Raw genomic sequence first — 21528 nt, 5'->3', positions numbered from 1 at the left:
TTTTCTTTAACCCACTGCCACCTAGTGGCAACTGTACAGACTGAGAAAGACATTTAGTTCATCCAGTTCTTTCCTACCCTCTCCAAGAAACCACGGTAAAGATATCTATCTATCTATCTATCTATCTATCTATCTATCTATCTATCTATCTATCTCTTTACTGCCTTTCTGCACCCTGGCCAATCTGAGGTAAATAGGCAATGACCCAGATCTAGAGTTGTGGGTCTTGCCTTTCCCCACCCCATTTTGTGGTGGTTAGAGATTTTTAAAAAGCATTTGAGGGGCTGGAGAGATGGCTCAGCAGTTAAGAGCACTGAGTGCTCCTTTAGAGGACCTGGGTTCAATTCCCAGCACCCACATGACACCTCACAACTGTCTGTAACTCCAAGATCTGACACCCTCATACTTGCAGACAAAACACCAAAGCACATAAAAATTAAAAAAGAAAAAAAAAAGCAGTTGAGTCCAGTTTAACTGATGTCTATTAGAGCAAGTTAATTTAAGAATCAATTGTGTGTGTGTGTGTGTGTGTGAGAGAGAGAGAGAGAGAGAGACAGAGACAGAATGACAGAACATGGTAAGGATGGAAGTCAGGGTTTTGCTCATGCTAGACAAGCACTCCACTACTAAATTACACCTTGTCCTTGGAGCTTTACAGATCGGATCTAGCTATGTAGCCCAGGCTAGCCTCCAACTCCTGACCCTTCTGACTTCACTGAGTTCCAGGGCGGCAGGTGTATACCATGTCTGAGCCAACCTACCTTGTCCTGTTTCTTTGTCCTGTTGGGCACTGTGAAAGAACATAGGAGAGATTAAGTCATCAAGGTGGCAAGCCCTCAGGCCACCCAGTTTCCTTTCATGCAAGAGGGAATCTGTGACACATTCACAGGTTTCTGCATGTGTTTGTGGATCAATTACTCCAATGTGACAAAACATTCAGAGCGATAAGAATCCATGGTGACTTCAACAGGTCTTGAGAAGAATGGATTAAAGCCAGTGAAGAGCAGGCAGAAGAAATCCACAGGGCAATTAGTGCAGCTTGGGGGTGGGAGAATTCAAGTTTGGGGTTGGAGCAAAGCTGCCCCTAGGACAGGACTCTACAGGTGTGCTTTGGTATCAAAAGGCCCAAGATGAGAGCAGGGCTGCAACTGGCTGGAACAATTTTATTTCCGTGACTTGTGTGTCTTTGTGAGTGTATACGTGTACGTATATAGGTACATATACATGTGTGTGTGCATTTGTGTGGCTTTGTGTGCATGCTTAGGGTACTGGGTGTCCTCCTTCACCCTCCCCCCTTTCATTTAAAGCAGAACCTGGCTAGAAGGCAGGAAGGCCCGGAGCCTCCTGCTGCCCACCTAGGAGTTACACCTGAGGTTACGGGCTGCAGGCTGCCTGGCCTGCTTCGTGTTGCTAGGATCCAAACTCCTAATGACTGTGTAGCTCTTAAGTGCTGAGCCGACTCTCCAGTCCCCACTTGAAATATTTTAACTTTCTGGTTGTGTGTCTGTCTTGGTAATAGAGCCACAATTTCTCCAGGATCCCATCTCCCCGGAATTAACAGACACCAAGCAGCAAGCAAGTGGATACAATCGTATTTATTAGTTTCCAGACTCCCATTTGACACATATCAAAAGCAGAACATTGCAAATGGAGGTTACTAGCAGCAGGCCCCCTCAACAGGAAGGGTCTCAGTCAACCTAACAAGGGGTAATGTAAAGATGAGATCTGTTGGGCTTTATCAGTTGCTGTATGAGCACTCAAGCCATAAACATTGTCATTGAGCTTCAGCCCTGTCCATAAACCCACCAAGTCACAGTGCAGAGAGGACACTGCTACCAGAGTTGTTACATGTCTGTACTGAATAAGCAAATCACTTTTTTATTACTGTCATTTTGTTGTTGTTTTGTTTGTTTTTGTTTTTGAGACACTTTCCCTCTGTAGCTCAGACTGGCCTGGAACTCACAGGCATGTTCCTGCCTCTCAGTCTCCGAAGCCCTGGGATTACAGGTGTGAGTGTTTTAGGGCATGGCTCACTGTCTGCTTTCCTGCCAGGGAAAAGAGAAAAAGAAGGAAACAGCTGCTCTGCAGCCAGGCAATCATCTGAAACAACCGCCAGGAGTTCCCAGACATTTTCTCACAGCTCCGAAAACACAACATCAAACGTTTGCTCCCACGGACTCAATCAAAAGTGATTGCAGTGGGCCAGGAAGCAAACTCCCCGCCTTCCTCGGGGATGCTTGCGTTTGCAGATGGTGTTCTGATAGAGCCTGGACTCTGAGGCTTAAAAGGCTCCACAGGTCCCAGGTGTGCTGAGTTTTCTTGCCACTGATACAGACCACCGTGCCATTTCTTGACACAGGGATTTCACTTTTATTAGGAGAGTGCAAGAGAGTTGACAAACATTTGAAAAATACTCAAGACACTGGGAGTTAAGGAGGCCCAATCCTTCTTCAGAAAACTGTGACAGGAGCCCAAGGCTTATCTTAAACCCGCCAATTTGCCAGAAAGCAAAAGCAGACTTAATGTCTTTCCCACACAGGCCAGATGGGATGGCTTTGCTTTCAACCACAGAGAAAGAGCCTTCTGGGCAAGAAAGACACAGGTGAACACACCTGCCGACATGAGGGTCCATGCATTCCAAATATGATGCAGGAAGAGAAAAATGAAAACACCTCTCAAGCTACTTAATTTACACCACCAGACTCTTTTCTTCCATTAACCTGACCTGCACATAGCAACTATTTCATTCATAAAAGGTATAGAAGGGAATTAAAGGCTTTGGGGGAAGCACCAATGACAGCTAGCTGTCTGAATAATTTTGATCTTTTCCTACAGTAAAAACCTTCAGGACGTTTAAAGAAGCAAATTACAGAACCAACTGGGTGGCTGTCAGGGAGACAGTGCAAACAGAAACACAAACACCCACTTTGCATCATGCTGGGTCTACTTCTTTTTTTCTTAAAGGGCAGAAGTGTTGAAACAAATCTCTATGAGGCTGATGAGGATTGAGGGCAGCTCAGAGCTCAAGATCTGACAACCTGAAGGGGCATTCTTTCAGTGCTAAGACAGGCAGGGCTGCTCCTGACCTGACAGCAGCTCACAGCAAGGTTTCCAGTTTCCAAGCATCCACACCAGAATCCTCTGCCTCGATATGCTCCAGGCAAAGAGCAAGGTGCAGACTCCTCCAGACCCGCTGCCTCAGACTCTAACCATGCTAAGCATTTCACAAAATGCCTGCTGGTCGTAACAAGGGAAACCTCAAGCTTCCCTGACGCTAGGTGAAAGCTGTACTGATGTGGAGCACAAGAGGAGCTTGGTGGACACAGAATGGCATGTGCAGGGCTCTGGGTGCCATTTCTTAATCATGTGACACAGCAGGGAGGACCTTGGCTCCACATTAACATTGCCACTTTCAAGCTACTTTTAAGACAGTATTTCCACTCATGATCTTCCCCACCTTTCCTGTAACCTACATGCACATCATGTCTGAACTTGACCAATGTGTGGCCATCCCAGGTGGTGGTGTGAGCACCACCACCAGCACAGACAGACACAAGCAGACCACGCTGTCAAAGCAGTTTGCAGAAACACGGACAGAAATCTGGATGTCTGGATAATTGCTGACAGGGCCTGCATGAACCTAGCCCCCTTTGTCTATTCAAGCTGTATTCCTTAGTCCTTGGACAGCACCCAGGGCCCCTGTCCTAATAGTTGAGACAAGAGTGGTAGAGCACCCCTTTAGGCAGACAGATCTGTGAGTTTGAGGCCAACCTGTTCTACATAGCGCATTTCAGACCAGTCAGGGAGATACAGTGAGATTCTGTCTCAAAAATCAAAACAAAACAACAAAACAAAACACTAAGCCAATTGCTGGCCCATAGTAGGACTATAACATTACTATCTAACAAAGCCAGACACTCCTGAAAAAAACCAAGCTGTATTCACCAAGGATACGGCTGGATTCTGTGAATTATTTAAGTGTCTAGAAATTAGTTTGAACAATTAAAACCATTTATTCAAAAGCAAGGTGTATCCTTAAGAAAACTCTAATCCCACAGAACACCAGTGAGGAGGCTCTACGCCATTCCTGAATTGTGGGGCTCCTTGGAAGGAAGGGGTGCTTCTTCTCGTATGTGACATCACCGACCCCTCTCCCCAGGTTCTTTTCTCATGAGAAAAACTTCAGCTGTTGACTCATTCATTCATGCTAGGGACTGAAGTCAGGGTCTCGAGAACACCAAGCACAGGGCCTACCATGAAGCGAGCCTGCCCAGTCCCTAAGCCACTACCGTGACTCATTGTGTACGACCCATGTGATATCATTTTTGAAAAGTAACACATTACTAGATTTATTTTTATTTTTCAAAAATTTTGGCAATAATTTATTAAATTTACTTCTCTAAAAATAACTATCATGCTTTGCAGAAAACTGAACATTTCCTAGACAGTGTTCATTTCAGAATCACTGTCCAAGTTAAACAGTTAAATGGAGGGAATCTAAAGATAGAGAACACACAATTTCAAGATAATTTTCACAGCTAGAGTTGTCATGTTGAGGAGAAAATTGTAAATCAATCCTTACAGAAATATGGGAGAGTTATATGGCAACATGATACTGGCATTTGTGTAGAACAGAGCAGGGGTTCACTAGGATGAACAGAAACTCTTTCGATTCCTTTTGATTGCACATTTCTACACAGCTGGGGGAAAAGAGCATCCATTACAGCTTCAAGCTAAGGAGCAACAGGGCAGACAGAGAGGACAGCCACACAGGGAATGCTGGCGGGGACGGAGGAAATACAGACTGCAGAGTGAACAAAACAACTACTGACGTGAGAGCAGGAGAGAACGTAGACTAGAGGACCAAAGAGTTGGGAGCTGGAGTCTGTCTGTACCCAGAGCTCCCACAGACCCCAGTGCTTGCCCTGCCTTCAGACTTACACACAATTAGAAATAAAAACAGGTAAACTGAAGACAGACAGGAAGGCCACAAACCTGGCTTTGGAAACAATACTGTTTTTAGATGCATATTTCCCCTGAAGTACCATAACAGATACCCTTAAAAAAGCTGGGGCCAGGATGTGGGTCAGCAGCAGAAACAAAGTTGCTCTATCCTTAATTAAGATGCTCCCCTGACAACTCCCTCTACAGGAAGGAACAGACCATACAAAACAGTTGCTGAAGTTCTGATAATGGCTACAAGAGCACAGATGACAGCTGGGGAGAACCTTTCTCATATAGCACCTGCCTTGCTCAAAGGACAAGAATTTTACAGAGCTATGCAATAGAGTAAGGAAAATTTATTCCTGGCACTTAGAAATGCTAGAGGCTGTACAATGCCTTCCTAAAATTCTGCCAAAGTGCCCTGGTGAGGTAGGTGTCTGATGGGGAAACTGAGGCACATCTGCTCACATTTCATTGTCTGATGAGGCAGTGGTCCAGCTAACAGAAGAACCAAGTATCCCAGCTCCATAAGCTTTGTTTTCCCTGCTTCTCAGGAGGCTTACCCATGCTATTCACAAACCCAAAAGGGGAAACGTTCTATTCATACATACATTTGAACTAATTAGTTATTTCTTATTCTTCCTCTGAACATAAGTTTTCTAAGATAAAGCAAGTATCAACATATGTTTGTAAATCAATATTGCCTAACAGTCTATGTCAAGATGCGGTCCATCCTGTACTTGTGAATGAAAAGCATATGGTGAGATAATTCAAGTAGGAGCTTCCCTGGGTCCTTTGGTATTCCTGCCACTCAAGCTTAAATGGGAGCCACGTGTCCTTAGACACACCCATTCTACTTTCTAAGAACCTCACTGGCTTGACACAGGGAATAAAAGGATGACCTCCCTTTCGTGGTAACACCATTCCGAGGGACTTTCTACACAAGGCCAGCCCGCCTGGAAAGGGGGCGCTCAGCCATGTGATACATGTATGTTGCGGAGCTCATGCAGAACTCTCTGAATCCAGACATGAGGGTCACGTCAGGACGGTCACACACAACATAGGGGTGACACCACAAAGCACATGCACTAGCACCATGCCACAGGAGTCGGAAAGGACAACAAGCCACCACGAGCACGGTACAGCCCATCTGGTATGCCATGTGCAGAGGCCACCTCTGGTGAGGGAAAGACTGACAAGCTCCTCTGTTCCTTCCCATGGGAAGAGGGGGTCAAAGCAGAGAGGTCACCACGGTTGCTTTGAGCAACCACCTGGCTGAGCTTTACTCCCGAATAAGCTGGTAACTCTTCTAGACCTTATTAATATTCAAGGACAAGAAATTTCACTTCTTGATCAAGAGAGAAGGATGTAGAGCAAATGTCAGTTCCAAGATATGGGTTCAGGGCTCTCAGGCAATTCACACTGCTCAAACACGGTCATGAGATCACTCACCGTTCTGGGAGCACTAGCTGTCAGAAATGGAATGATTCTTTCTCAGACATTTCTTAGTTTCCATGGCCCGTCAGACGCATATACTGGGAATGGCTTTTGCCTGGTGACTATAGCTGACCTGTACCTCCCTCAGCTGGGCTTCCAGAGGGTGAGCCAGCTCTGTCCTCTGCACGGGCAGGACCAGTGGGAATCTCTGCGACTCACACTTTGTTTGGGATACTAGGATATAGCATAGGAAACAGTTCATGCACTTTATTTCTAGAGCCCAGGGGTCAAGTGGGGCTGAGATGCTCACTGTGCAAGATGCACCAGCAGGACGTTTTCACCTCGAATGAAAATCTGATTTATGTGTCTCGTGAATACCTGCTGGTAATCCACCTTGGGCTTTCGCTTTTTCTTACGGGACTGGCCTCGAGAAAGGGTGGTGGCCCTGGAGAAAGTACCCCCCACACTGGACCCTTCTGTCCGCGTAGTCCTCCCTGACAGCTCGGACCTGGACTCCTCCCTTGCAGACGCTTGCAGGGAAGAAGGGACGGAGCGAGAGCGCTTGTGTGAGCCCCGATCGGTGTCTCCTCGTCCCCACACCGAAGCCACCTTCCAAGTGGATGTCTGGGAGTATCTAGACAGGGTGGAGTCTTCCACAGCCGACTTGGAATCTGCTTCCTTTTTGGAGGAATCCTGAAGTTTCAGCCGATCAAACAGCTATCAGGAAAGCAGTGACAACTATTAGCCATGGTAATGCCTACAACCTGACTCTGTCAATACACATAACGAGGTCAAATTCCTTAGCTACAACTTCTGAATTCCTTGCATTGACATTTAAAAAAAAGTAGTGGGTCACTTTAATTTCTAGACATAACTCAGATAATGATGATAAGAGAAAAGGTACCCCCTTATCTCTGTGGCACAAAGCTGAAAGGCATTAAGGTCTTTGAAGAGGCAGCTAATGGCTCATGTATGTAGGTAAAAAACAGGTGCTTTGGGGTCTGCTGGGGGCATGCCGTGAGGGACTAAGACTCTGATGCAGGTACCTGCCTCCTAGGCAGTGGGCTTGTGATCATGGCTTCTAAGCTAGAAGGCGGTCAAAGGGAGCTGCCTACCTTAGTGAGAGTCAGCGAAGAATCCCGTTCGTATGCTTTGCCTAAGACAGGCTTCCGGTAGGTCTCATCCACATCTGTGAGGGCCTAGAGGAGGAGCCCAATGGGAAGGGAAAAAAATGAACATTATTTATAGAGGTTTTTTTTGAAAAGGCAGAAGATTAATTATAGCAAAACTAAACAGGTGACTCAGCTTGGATACAAGATAGCAGGGCCTGACCCAGGGGCCAAGGATTTCAAAGCTTCTTCTAGCATATTAAATGAGCTTCTCTGAAGGTCTTTACAACCCCATGGTAGATGTTCTGAAATTTCAGTGTATAAATATGCAGGAAGCTTATTAAAATACAAATGAAAGGCTGCTCTTAAAAAAAAAAAAAGAATGAGGTTTTTGTTTGTTTCTGTTTCTTTGGTTTGCTTTCCCCCTCCTATTCTCTCCCCTCCTTTTTTTTTTTTTTTTTTTTTTGAGACAGGCTCTCATTACATAGACCTGGCTGGCCTGGAATTCTCTATGTAAACAAGGCTGGCCTCAAACTCACAGAGACCCACCTGCCTCTGCCTCTTCTGTGCTAGCCTAACTAGCACACTGTTAAATTTTCTTTGCATTTGTGTGTATGTAGAGAGAAAAGGCACATTAGCTCTGAGGAGAAACCTGGCAGTCAGGAGCCAAGGAATACCACAAAATCACATAGCAGAAGAAACCTCACATACGAGATTTATAAAAAAGCCACAGGAGGATGGCTGCCTCTGCTCAGGTCAAGGAACTGAGTGACAGGCAGATTTATATATGGTTTTTTGGGGCCAGAGCTTTCCAGGATGGAGATTCCCAAGGTGGGGATTGGTAGGATTTCAAGTCCTGAGTTTGGGTGAGCCCAGGGATTGGTGGAATTTTGAGCTCAGAGCTTGGTAGGTTTTCAAGCCCTGGAACTGAGCTCAGACTTTTGACCCTACAGTAAGGAAGAGGCAGCTGAAGAAGCAGACTCTAGAATTTGGAACCAAATATGATTGGTGGCAGAGGGTGGCAGTACACACCTTAAGAGGGTCAGATCAGCAACTTGAGTCAGTGTTCACATGCTGAGACGTGGGCATGGCTGAACGGTAAGTGTGGCAACTTCTACCAATGCTACTTGAGGAGGGAACTTGGGATGGGGTAATGTTTTAGTGACCCTTGTATGTTAGAAGGTGGGACAGGTGGTGAGGAGAGAAGACAGTAATAAGTGACCAAAAGGTTGACTTCTTTGAATCTCTTATAAGAAGCTCATCCGTGGCCCAAGTGCACAGACAAGGTGCCTTTCCCTGGGTAGTGTGGTCTAATTCTTTTGATAAGTATGCAATGGATGCAAAGGAAGGTCCCACAAAGGGAGAACAGAGGCCAGTTTAGGCCGAGTAGGGGGAGGTAAAGGCTCCATGGCGGAGGAGGAACAAATAGCAGTAGGGCTAAGGGCTGAAAGTGCGTGCCTGAGACGGCTGGTTTGTGTGGCTTATTGCTGAGGAGGAAGAAAGGGAGACCAAAGAGGCTGGAGTGGGATAGGAGGGACTGTGGCTTGAGGCTGATGGGTGGGGAGCTCGTTAGCATGACTGAAAATAGTAAAGGAACCATCTGGTTTAGGCTTCATAGCTAGGAACTGTTTTTTTTCCCCTTGGTGGGCTTTTGCCATGTGGTCACTTTTAATCCAGATGGATGTGAAGTCATATAGCAAAATCCATCCTTTCTAACCCTAGCAAAGATGACTGTCAGCCATGTGGTGGCCTCCAAACTAAGGAGGCACAGCAGCTAAGATGGTGGCAAGCCACGCTTCCTTTAAGATGCCTACACATAGATTTTTAACTATCAACCTGGTGTTATGAGTTTTAAGTTAATCCTTTTGTTACAGATTTTACAGAGTTTTAGTCATACCCAATATGGTTGCAAATCTTGAGGTACAGAAAGTCTACACAGCTGGAGCAGGTGATACACACCTTTAATCTCCATATTCGGGAGACAGGTAGGTAGATCTCTGAGTTTGAGGTCAGCCTGATCTATACGGTGAGTCCTGTATAGCCAGCCAGGGCTACACAGAGAAATCCTGTCTTAAAAAACAGAGAGAGAGAGAGAGAGAAGAGAGAGAGAGAGAGAGAAGGAACCAATCTGGGACCTGACCCAGGGCTTCACAGAGCTTGGCAGACACTTTACCACTGACAATCATCTCCAGCCCTTGAACCAAAATGTTTACACAATATACAAATCTTGAGATATGATTTATCTTAGCAGAAGTTTTAGAGAGTTGAACCAAACCTAAAGGAGTAACGATAGTTCGTACTGGGAATAGTGTGTCTCTTTATTTCGTTTTGCTCCTTTCTCTGTCACATAGTCAGGTGGCTCTCCTGATATGGGACAGAGATTTTGGAGGAAACCTTTAAACAAGTATGCTTGGGTCAAGAGGAGGGGGAGATTTTAATTGAAGTGGGACAGCATAAAACAACAGTCTAATGCCAGTCATACCTAAAAGACACCTGAATCCCTGTAAAACTGAATCCAGTAAACTGAAAACAAAGAAGGCTTAGAGATGGGAACATTTTGAGCCCTGGCTTTAAGCAGAGGACACTGCAGGAGGGAGCAGGAGGGAGCCGAGAGCCCCACCAGCCAGTGAGGAGTGTGGGCAGGGGGAGGGATTGAGGGTGTAGGGGTGCATGTTGGAGCCGGGACTACTCCCTTGCTTTCTTCCCCTCCAGCTAAGTCCTGGCTTCCACTTTGCAACAAATTTATGTAAATTAACTTAAGACAGGATATTTACACAGTGTTGGGGAAGACTAGACAAAAACAACCAGGGCTTGGAGCAGAGAAAGAAAAAGCTTGAATATAGGGAATGGGGAATCTCTCCATTTCCCCAATTCCCAGTCCCTCTCAGTATTTTTAAAGTTCCAGAATAATACTGGAATCTGGGTGCCATTAGGAAGCCATTTGAATTGATTATCTAAGGAGTATTGAGGCCAAGAACATGTTTGGAGCCCTTTAGGTTGAGTGCTGCGTATAGAGACTGGAGGTTTTCTAACAGGCATCCCAAGGGTGAATAAGAGGATATGGAAGACACTTTCCATCGATGGGGGTGGGGGAAGAAGAAAAAAGGCTGCTGCAGCCTGTAGTTGAGGGTGTCCCCAGGACTCAGGGAGCACCAGTGAGGACCACGCTATTCCATGGGGCATGAATAGACTCAACAGGGGTTGCAGCTAATCACCTAATAGGATTGCCTATAGACAATGAAACAACTGAAGCAGGGCGTGGTAGTACCTGCCTGTAATCCCAGCACACAGGGAGGTAGAGGTGAGTTTGAGGCCAACCTGGTCTACAAATAAGAGTCCAGGACAGCCAAGGCTATAGAGAGAAACCCTGTCTCAAAAAGAAACAAACAAAAAGAAAAGAAAGAAAAATCCGAGAGCTCAGGAATGAGGTCTCATCAACAGAAAGCGTTGGAATGGAGTCACAAAATACACAAGGACCTACAGAAACCGTGAGAATACAGGCTGCTTCAAGGGGAGGCAGGAAAGGGGGCAGAAAGGTGTGCAATAGCCCAGATGGGCCTAAGGAAACTGCAGGATTGCAGCTCCAAAGGGTCAGGTGAAAAGGGCCAGCCATAGCCTTAAAAACCATGGTTGGGGTACCTCCGCCTCGAAGAGTATCAGAGGGTGTCAGATGCTCAGCAGTCACTTCCTCAGACTCAGGGAAGCACTTACACGAACCGAAGGGGAAGGTGGGTGGGTTGTCAATCGATCAGTGAATGGGAAGGCGAATCTGTTGCGGGTGGGTGTGGAATTGAGGGAGAGGATCCCAGTGCAGCTCATACCCTGAGGAGGAGCCCAGGCACAGGAGAGCTTATCCCAGCCATAATACCAATGTAAGTGTTACAGCTCTGAGGGAAAAGGCTTCCCCAACAGAAGTGTTGCAGCTCTGAGGGAAAAGGCGTGGCAGCTAAACGCCAAGGAATAGCACAGAGTCACACCATACAACAAACCTCACACAAGAGATTTGGAAGACACACAAAAGGGTGGCTGCTTCTGCTTGGGCAAGAAGCAGCAGAGGACTGAACAGGAGGCAGACTTCATAGAGTTTCTTGGTGGGTTTTCCAGGGTAAAGAGTTCTAGGGTGGGGATCGGTGAGACTTCAACCAAGTGCAGGGACTAGTGGGGTTTAGGGCTCAGGGATTGGTAGGTTTTTGAGCTCAGAGATTGGTGGGTTTTCTAACCTGGAAGTATGATAGGATCCTTTACCTTACTAGGCAGGCTTATTTAGGGCTTCTTCGGGGTGGAGTTTCAAGGCCCAGAAGAGAGCTCAGACTTTTTACATGTGTGCTACCACTTGGGCACAGTAGTCAGATGACAATCAACAGGACTCAATTCTTACATTCTACCAGTGGGATGTGGGGATCAATCTTGTCTTCCGGCTTGGTGACCAGTTACTTTACTTGCCTAAGCCATCTCATCAGCCCCGAGATTAGAGATTCCCATGTGTACAGTTCAACAGAAAGCCTCGGTGGTTCTGCTCCCGGGCAGCCGCAAACCATACGCCAAGAAGCATGGCTGCTCCTTTATGCTCCTCGGTTTCAGTGAGCCTGGGGTTCACAGGGTGACAGGAGCAGTATGAGCAAGATCAGCCTCACAGGACAACTGTCGGGTTCAATGGGATTGTGAAACGGAAGCTACTCTGAAAAATACAAACTCACCCTAAAATCAAAACAAAGTATTTATGACCACTACTCTCAATAAATATGTTCTATTTAATTATTTTCCCCCACAGCCAGGTATGGTGGCTCACACCTTTAATCCCAGGCTGGAAAACGAGGCAGGACAACTGCCAGAAGTTTAAGGCCACTCTAGGTAGGCAGCATACATAGTTCCAGGCTATAGAGTGAGATCCTGTCCAGATATATAGAGAAACTTGTCTCTTCTTAACAATAAACTCATCATGGTATGTTGGCCTGCTTTTAGAAATGAAAAAATGGAGGCTTGGAGGGATTACCAAACAGTGAAGCCCCTAGGATTCAAATTTCATAACAGTTACAAGAAGGGTCTTAAGACAGACATGGTGACTTGTGCTTTTAATTCCAGGACTCAGGAAGTAGGGGCAGCAGGATCTCTGACAGACATGGTGGTGCATGCTTTTAATCCCAGCACTCAGAAGGGAGAAGCAGGTGGATCTCTGTGAGTTCTAGGCCAGCCTGGTCTACATAGTGAGTTTGACCAAGAGTACATAGTGATACTTTGTCTACAGCCTGGTCTACTGAGCAGTTCCAGGACAGCAAGGGATATACAGAGAAACCTTCTCTCAAAAAGACAAAACAGAATGGCTGGTAGGCAGTCTATCCAAAATTACTGAAGGATGATATAGTTATTCTTTAGGTTATAGATCGCCCAACCTTAGCACTAAGGGCATGTAGGATGAGATAGTTCTTGGTTTGGTGGACGGAGGCTGTCTTGTGTACTGTGAATATTTATAAGGTAGCATTCCAACCTTATAGTCACAGTCTCACAGATACGACTATTAAAAAATAATGACAATCTCCATGCATTGCCCCATGTCCCCAGAAGGGAGGGAGAGCAAAAATGCCCCTTTGGGCACCCCTGCTTTAAGGGAAAGGAGCAGAAAAGCCGTTTCCAGTGGTGATTATCCGGGTATAAAGATTTCAGTTCTGAGAAATTATTCCTAGGGCTTTGCTTTAACAAGGCTACTCACGCCTTTAGACACATAGGGGATTTAAGAAAGGGTTATTACCATATTCCAGAACTTGTCAAATGCAACGAGGAAGCCTGTGCAGACACCCCGAAGTCCCTTGAAAGTGCGGATGTGAACATTCACCTTCACTCCCTCACGGATACAGCGGTGGAGTTCACCCAGAGGGCTGCCTTCATGCACTGAAACAACAGAAGGCCTTGGTCAGCTCTGGGTAACACCTACCTTCACTGGCAGGACAGCCAAGGCCAACTGGCACATCAGCACACTCAAGGCAATGTCATTCTCACCACTAGGAGCCCCATGAGTGGCAGGATGAATACAGCCAACACACTCAGAAAAGAGGCCAGATTCCAACAGCCTGTGGAGAAGCCGCTTGTGACTCAAACCTCAATCTTTCACTGTCTGTAAATGCCTGTTCTATTTGATGACGACAGTGATCCTAAGACAATAAAAGGGAATGCATGCACCAGTAGCTGGCTTCTCAGTTCCATGTTTTTCAGTATAGTTTTGGTGAACTGCATACCTGGGTCAACCTTCTCATGAACCAAAGGCCTTGTTCATGTGTTTGAGGGAAATAAATTCAACCTCATACTGCCTATAAATCCATGCTATCCTCTCAAAGAAAATGCCCTTTGGGGGGAGTTAAAAAATTATCCATTAAAATAAAAACACATATTAAGCCAGGCATGGTAGCACATCTTTAATCCCAGCACTCAGAAGCCAGAGGGTGGTGGATCTCCCGAGTTCAGGCCAGTCTGGCCTACAGGGAGATTTCCAGGACAGACAGAGCTTTAGAAAGAAACCCTATCCCAAAAACCCAAAAATAAATAAAATAAAAGCATGTTTATAAGGTAGCATTCCAACCTTATAGTCACACAGTCTCACAGATATGACTACTGAAAAATAATCACAATCTCCATGCATTGCCCCATATTCCCGGAAGGGAGGGAAGAACAAGATTGCCCTTTTGGGCACCCCTGCTTGAAGGGAAAGGAGCAGAAAAGCCATTTCTATATTTCTATAGGGGCAGAGAGTTGTTCATTTGAGTAATTTTATATTGTATGCCATAAAAGTTTAAAGCTGTAAACTGGGTGTGGTGGCACATGCTCCCAGTCCCAGTACTTATGAAGCAGATGCAGGCAGATCTCTGTGTGTTCAAGTCTAACTGTTCAGAAAATGTAGAGCTGTTTCTGTATTTTTAATTCTATTTTAATCAGTACATTGATATGGCTGCCTTTAAGACTGAGTTAGTATGTTCAATTACTTAATTTTTAATATTTAAAAATTTATTTTTCAATTTATCATACACAATATTAAGTTTCATTGTGGCACCATGGAACAAAATTTGTTTTTGTTATAGATATATATCCTGGCGGAGCTCTGGAGTTACTGTATTTCAGTGTATGTCTTCAAGTGGGAGGAAATGGACCTGATGGTAAGAAGGATGTCTGCTGAGAGTCCTAAAAATCATCTTGAGAACACAGCAGTGTGACCACGCAAGGGAAGAATAATATGCCGGAAAGAGTCCATTTTTAGAGTGAAAGATTCTCTTGCAGAGCTTGGGGCAATGACAGGCTTTTCTTTCTTCATATCAATTTATCTTCCATGAGCTGCTGGTTCTAGTATTAAAAAAACACACACACCACACAAAAGAACCCCAATACATTTTTTAAACCAAATTTTTATTATTGCTAGTGTTATAAGAGAGACCAGCCTTGTACTTTGGTTTGGATAACTGATTTTCTCATTCATGAGTTGGCATAGAAATGAAAACCGTGACAAATGCAGGAAAATCCTCTTGCAAGAAAATGACTCAACATATGAAAGTGGGAGTTTATATGTCAGATTGGAAATTAGGTAACCTGGCACAGTTTGAGGCAGTGTCAGAAACAGTGGCCTCAGAAAGGAACCAGAGGGGCTGGAAAGATGGCTTAACTATTAAAATCTAAGCTCATGACCAGACATATAAGAGCGCACGCAGAGGACGCTGCTGGCCATCAATCTCTCTTCTGGCAATGTATTTGAAACCTTGGTGTGTGTGTGTGTGTGTGTGTGTGTGTGTGTGTGTGTGTGTGTGTATGTGTGTGCAGATCTGTGCATGTCACAGACTTTGTAAAATCAGGTATGTAACCAGTACTCAGATCTTTACCCAGAGTAACCTCCAGGAGGAACCTTTTCCTTACAAATGTAAGTTTATTCATTTGTAAAATGGACTTGGACTAATGGCCTTCTAGATCACTTTTGGGAATAGGTCTCCATAACTCAATTTATTGAAGCTCCTTACAATGCCTGGGTTAGACACTCTACACAAAACTACACACCGCCTCTTTCCACAAAGAGCAAGTTCTTTAAGTTGAACAAAATATGGGACCTTACTTTATCTTCCTAAAACAGAGGAGCAAGCATGCATCATAATTAAGCAAAAGGCCACTTGGGTATCTTAATTCTCATGTCTGTAATTCCCCTTTGATTTTTTTCCTTTTCCAAACATTCAACAAGCTGTAATTCCACAAAGCATTCATTTCTCTTTATACGTGGTCAAAACATAACATCAGCATCACCTATGAAAATGAGCTTTCAAGGCAAAAATGAGCTTCCCATTCTAAAACTCCACATTCTTTTCCTGCCATTTCTATGACAGACTCCAGATGGATATGAGGCAGGCTCCTAAAACTTAGTATGAAAAAAAATGCATTGTTATGTAGAAAGTTCTTCCAAAATCCCCTTCTCTACTGCCACTATTCCAGAGACACATTCATCCAAGAGAAGCTTTGCCCGCTCTATGGTCAGCAAGAAGTTCAAGCCATACATTCTCAGGGACTGAGACCTTGCCAATACTCTCCATTTCTGCAGCACAGTTCCATCCAGAATCTTGTCACATGATTGGCATATTTCAGGTCTCCTGGCTCCCTTCACCAACGACAACATCTTCCTCACTGCTGCCATTCCAGGTTCTATTGAGAGCCCACCCTCTGGCAAGCCCACCTTAAATCCATCATTTTGTTTACATCTCACTACCTTAAATACACAGGCGCTGTTGCTCCCAAGAGGCTATATTCAGAGTAATTAAAAAAAAAAAAATCATGATTTTAAAACCAGCCAGATTCTTAGATCAGCAACTCTAAGCTTAGGTACCAGGCCCTTGCTCTGCTAGTGGTCCACTCCTCCACAGCCAGCCCTAATAATTGCTCTCTACAACTACTCTGTCTTCATGGCTCTCGGCTGCCCTTCTCTGGCCACAGACTTTGTCATCTCAGTTCTTCACAGTCCCAGTCTGAACAATTTCTGTTCCTAGCCACTCTCTGGAACTCTCCAGCAATCTGCTGGGTGCTGCTGGGTGTGCCCAGGGCTAGCATCCTCAGGAAGTTATCCACTCCTCATGTTACTAGTATCTGCTCGTTCTGCCCAAGACAAAGATGAAGACTGTACTTAATGACGGCACTCAGATGAGGATTCACTGAGGCCAAGTGTTCCAGCAGAAGTGGGCAGCACAGGAGAGTAAAGCAAGGGCTGCATACACAGCGCGTGCACAGACCCCGGGCTGCTAACTGCACTCAGTCCCACGGTGTGTGCAGGTTTACTGGGTACGCCTCTTCTCAGTGTGATGCGTAGAGGTGGTGCCCCTCCTCCCCGTGATTGAGGACAGCTGCAAGATGGGGATGTCATCCAGAGAGGTTGTTGAGTTGAAGTAGTGTCTCCTAGTGCCATTAGGGTGACACGTACGTTTCAAGTGCAGTCCCCTAAGGTGGCAGTATGATGGCCTCCAGAAGAGAGGTGAGAGCATCTCATACAAGCATGACAGCTCTGGAGATTTCTGTGACCAGACTGACATCAACCTGGGGTAACATGGCCCAAGAGTCTGAAACACAGTGTTCCTGGGCAGACATGAGGCATTAAAAGTGGCCACAGTTCCTAAGAACAGACCCCAACTGTGGGTGTGGCTGGTTCATTGATGATTCCAAAGTTCCTTAGAAGGTGGTGTTGGAGCAAAAACAGTACAGTCACCTTCCCTATTGGAAATCCCAGGATGGCAACAAGGTTCTTCGAAGCACCACTGGGCTCAGGGACCACACAGAAAACAACACATGTCCCTATCTGGCCAATCCCCTGCCTGACATGATGGGTTCTTCCTGGGCACTTTGGGTTACAGAGGACTCTGGGAAGGTTCTGACAGTTGATAATTAAGAGACTGAAATTCATGTTCATTATTTGGGGCATTTAAAAGAAAGGTAAACCAAATATTCAGAAGTGCTCACAGTGGGTTAAGGACACCACAAGAAAACCTACAGAATCAACTAACCTGGGTCCATAGGGGCTCACAGAGACTAAACCACCAACCACAGAGCATGCAAGGGATGGGCCTAGGCTCCCTACATATATATAACAGTTGTGCAGTTTGGTCTTCATATGACTCCTAGCATCAGGGAAAGGGGTGTCTCTGACTCAGTTGCCTGCCTTTGAGACCCTTTCCCCCTACTGTCCTGCCCTGTCTTGTCTTCATAGAAGAGCAGGTGTCTAGCCTTGATATACCATGGCTGGTTCATATCCATGACGGACCTCCCCTTTTCTGAAGAGAAAGGGAGGAGAAGTAGAGGTGTGGGGGTGGGGAACTAGGAGAAGAGGGAGAGAAAAACGTCATTCTTGGGATGCAGGTTAAATTAATTAATTAAAAAAAAGATATGCTCACAGCAAAGATCTATCACAAAGTTAACTTTCTTCTCTGGTGAGCTTTATCTAATAACTCCTACCCCAAGTTCTCTGAGGGAAGGCCAGTTTTCCTGGCACTCATGATTATCACACTACAGAGAGGCTCAAAGACATCAAAGTAATTTGTTCAAGGTCACTTGCTTAGGCAACAGCTGAGCCAACACTGCTCCAGGCACCTACAAGTACTTTTAATTACATCCACCTGAAAATAATATTGACCAGCACTACAGCCTACAGGAAATCACATCAGCAGCTGTTGAAGACATCCCTATTAGAGAAGGTCACTGTCTCTATGTTTTCGAAGTGTTGATGAATTTAACCCTTACAGTGACAGCCAGGCACTACTATTGCTTTCTTTATCCACCATGGAAAAATTTGGGGCTGAAGATATAACTTGCCAAAAATAAAACAGCCAGAAGTGGGAGAAGCTAGTATTCAAACTTAGGTGAACCCTATACATTTATGAAAAGGGCTGACCTCTTGTTAACATGTAAAGTAAACTGAATAATTTGATTTTTGAAGACGGTGTTTTCATCCATGCCCTTCTTTAACTTCAAGTCCTAAAGGTGACCCTTGGAAAAACTCCCTAACAAACCTATTCCTCTTTTCCTTACTTTGGGAAGGTTCTTCTTTGTGGTATCCACCCATTTTCATGCCACTCCCGACTGCTTCAGGTTATCTTTGATGAGGGCTAATATTGTGAGGTCTTCACTCCAGGAAAGAACTTAATCATGAGACCCGGATGAAGCTGTTCTTCACACAGGTCCTGACAACCGGAACCACTCTCAAGTGTCCCCTTTGAGAATCATGGTAGCAAGGCGGTGACAGGAATAAATGTTATACTCTGAGACTTGGGTGCGAGTCAACAAGCTAACGGTGGCAACACACATAGGCAAAAGACGTTACTGCAGCTGCCTGTACCAGAACGGATGCACACTTATCTTTCTGCTCCTGCTGTGCAAGCCAGCTCTGGGAAATCCTAGCTGGGCAGGGAGGCTCTCCCACCCAGGCACAAGCAGGAGTACACTGCTTTTCAGGGCGTTTCTCTCTTAACAAAACGGATCTCTTGCTGAGTTCGCCCCACTATTCCAAAAGAAGCCACCTTAACATTGTAACGATTTAATTTTCAGGCTCCAGAAGCTTCGACTGGCTAAGTAGGTCATTATGTTCACAGGGCAGATGTCATAACTATTTGGCATTAACCCTAGGCTGTTTCTATTCCATTTACACAAGACCTAAATAGCACATTAGAACCTTTGCTGTTTACGGCTTCACCCTGAGGAGCTATCAGGAGGCTGTAGGCAATTCCTTTGTGCCGTTTACACCTTCAGAATTTAAAACAACCTGCACACAGAGCAACCTGAGCCTGACAGTCCTGCCCCAGCCAGCCAATGGCTGTAAAACCGCACCTGTTTGGTAGCATTCTGTGTCTGCGGCATTCCAAAACGAGTGATTTAGTTAATATGGTCATAAGTGGATCAAGTACCTGCAGCCGCTTGGCAAACGGCACCCCAGGCGGAGCTGTCACTTCCCTGGCTGGGATATGAGATGTCTCTTGTGCTATGTGAACAGATCCATTTCCTCACTCTCCACCTGACCCTCAAATCCCACTCTCACCTTCAGTGTGGCTGTGCCCCAACGTAACTTCTGTATGTCTGCTCCCCACCTCCCTGCAGTGGTCCCCAAGACCTCTCATCACTTCTGCAGATCTCTGATGCCCCGCAAACCGTCTGCAAGTCCACAACCGCCCCGCATGCCTCATTACTCCCGCAGCCCCTCTGCAGCTCCTCACCACCTGGGTGAGGACAGCAATGGCCTGTACAGATCCTCCCCCGTGGGTCGCCCCTCTCCTCCCTTCCTCAACTCGGGCAGAGCCTGTGACTCCCCGGCGACCCTGCCCGCCCTCCCGCCCGGCCCTCGAGACTCCCGCAGATGCCCTCTGCAAGCCCTTCCTCAGACCTCCCGCCACCCCGCAGCACTCACAGGGCATCCGCGTGAGCACGTTACGGGGTGCCTTCTTGCTGCGCCCCGGTCCCTGGCGTCGCGCCCCGGCCGCGCCGTCCGCGTCCTCCTTGACCACCATGAGACGGCGCAGGCGCTGGATGCGCTCGGGATCCGGGGTGGGCGCGGCGCGGCGACGGGCCTTGGACGAGGTCCCGGCTCCCGTGGAGGTTCCGGTGGAGGTTCCCGCCGAGGCAGCCTCCCCGGTGGCCCGAGCTCGGCCGCGCCCGGTGCGCCCGCCCTTCAGGAAGCTCTCGTACTCGGCCACGTTGTTGAAGCACGGAGCGTTGGGGTAGGGGATGGGCGGCAGGTGCGGCGTGTACAGGGCCAGCAGCGGGTCGAAGCTGTAGGAGCTGACGTCCAGCCGCGGGCTGGGCGGGCTGGCCGGACTGCCGGCGCGAGCCGACCTCGCCCCCCACTCGCGCTCCTCCATGTTTGAAAGGCCCGCAAGCCGAGGCCGATGGGAGGGAGGAAGGAGCCGGGCCGCCAGAGGGCGGCACCGCGCAGCCGCAGCCGCGGCTCAGGGGTACGCACTGCGCAGCCGCGGCCACAAGGGGGCAGCATCGACTCGCTCAGGAGAGCGGCGGGGGGTGTGGCACGTGGCGGGGGCGTGGCGAATGGGCGTGGCCTGCCTAGGCCTGGCTCCGCCTCCACAGACAGCTGATCTGTTGAGACTGCCCTCTGACCTTTCTCTTTTGTTACTGAAGTAGATACTGTTTATTAGTTCTCATTTCCCCCCCCCCCCTCGTTGACATTTACTATCTTTTCTGAATTTGAGATCTGAAATCAATTAGGGACAAATTATTCAAAGACAAAGCCAACATTCCCGAAGGTAGTTCAAAAATTAGTCATTTAAGCTGGGTGTGGTGGTGCACGCCTTTGATCAAAGACGTTTGGGAGGGAGAGGCTGGTGGATCTCTGTTGAGTTTGAGGCTTGCCTGGTCTACCAAGTGAGTTCCAGGACAGCCAGGGCCACACAGAGAGAAACCCTGTCTCGAACACAACAACAAAACTAGCCATTTATTGAAAACAAACAAAAATTCATTGATACCTAACTCACTGCTTAGGGTGTTTGATACTCCAGACTCGGGGTGGGCCCCAAAACCTGCATTTTAAAGTCCGTGATCATTTTCTGTTGTCCAGCTTCAGCTGGAGGTAAAGGACAGAAGACACCACAGTTTGCTTTCCTGTTACCTATACTCCTGACATGAGTTGGATTAGCCTGTCTGAGCTCAAATTGAGCCTCTTTGTGTTCTGTCATCTGAAGCATGACAGAAGGGTACAGAGCACACATCGGGTGCATGTTAGCTGGCTAAATACTATAGAAGACTGGTAATGACGACCCTCATTTCCTTTCCCTGCCCACTAAGACTGGAGAGCCCTTAGTATCAATGAAAAATGACTCCATCACTGTTTTCCAGAGTACTGGAGAGTCCAAAGATCAGATCGACCCTATTTTATGGCTCTAATTCAGCGAAAACCTGTGTGTGTTTGCCGGCACGTATGTCTGTGTGCCATATGTAATCAGCACCCACAGAGACCAGAGAGTGGTGGGTCCCCTGGAATTGTGATGGTTGTGAGCTACCTCGTGGGTCCTGGGAATTGAACCCCAGTCCTCTGGAA

At 46.7% G+C, this 21528-nt stretch overlaps 1 protein-coding gene across 1 annotated transcript; it reads right to left on the bottom strand.

Moving 5' to 3' along the window:
- Positions 1-5826: 5826 nt before the first annotated feature.
- Positions 5827-20346, bottom strand: Lsm11 (LSM11, U7 small nuclear RNA associated). Its single transcript, XM_055610720.1, has 4 exons — positions 19888-20346; positions 13237-13376; positions 7497-7580; positions 5827-7098 (listed from the first exon to the last, which is right to left on the bottom strand). Exons 1-4 carry the CDS (start codon positions 20336-20338, stop codon positions 6688-6690), a joined length of 1086 nt encoding a protein of 361 aa, XP_055466695.1. The 5' UTR covers positions 20339-20346; the 3' UTR covers positions 5827-6687.
- Positions 20347-21528: the final 1182 nt, after the last annotated feature.

This window comes from Psammomys obesus, unplaced genomic scaffold, assembly GCF_907164565.1.
Source record: "Psammomys obesus unplaced genomic scaffold, mPsaObe1.curated_primary_1811, whole genome shotgun sequence".
Classification (NCBI taxonomy): Eukaryota; Metazoa; Chordata; class Mammalia; order Rodentia; family Muridae; genus Psammomys; species Psammomys obesus.
Note: the sequence above shows the minus strand (reverse complement) of the source record. Positions and strands in the feature narration are given on the sequence as shown.

What these genes read in the sequence shown, in the direction of transcription:
- Lsm11 (XM_055610720.1), bottom strand. Translation starts at nt 20,338, where the DNA reads ATGGAGGAGCGCGAGTGGGGGGCGAGGTCGGCTCGCGCCGGCAGTCCG. An exon ending in TTGACAAGTTCTGGAATATG is followed by an intron (nt 7,581 to 13,236) that starts GTAATAACCCTT and finishes CTCCTCCTCTAG; the next exon opens with GCCCTCACAGATGTGGATGA. An exon ending in CTTCGCTGACTCTCACTAAG is followed by an intron (nt 7,099 to 7,496) that starts GTAGGCAGCTCC and finishes CTTTCCTGATAG; the next exon opens with CTGTTTGATCGGCTGAAACT.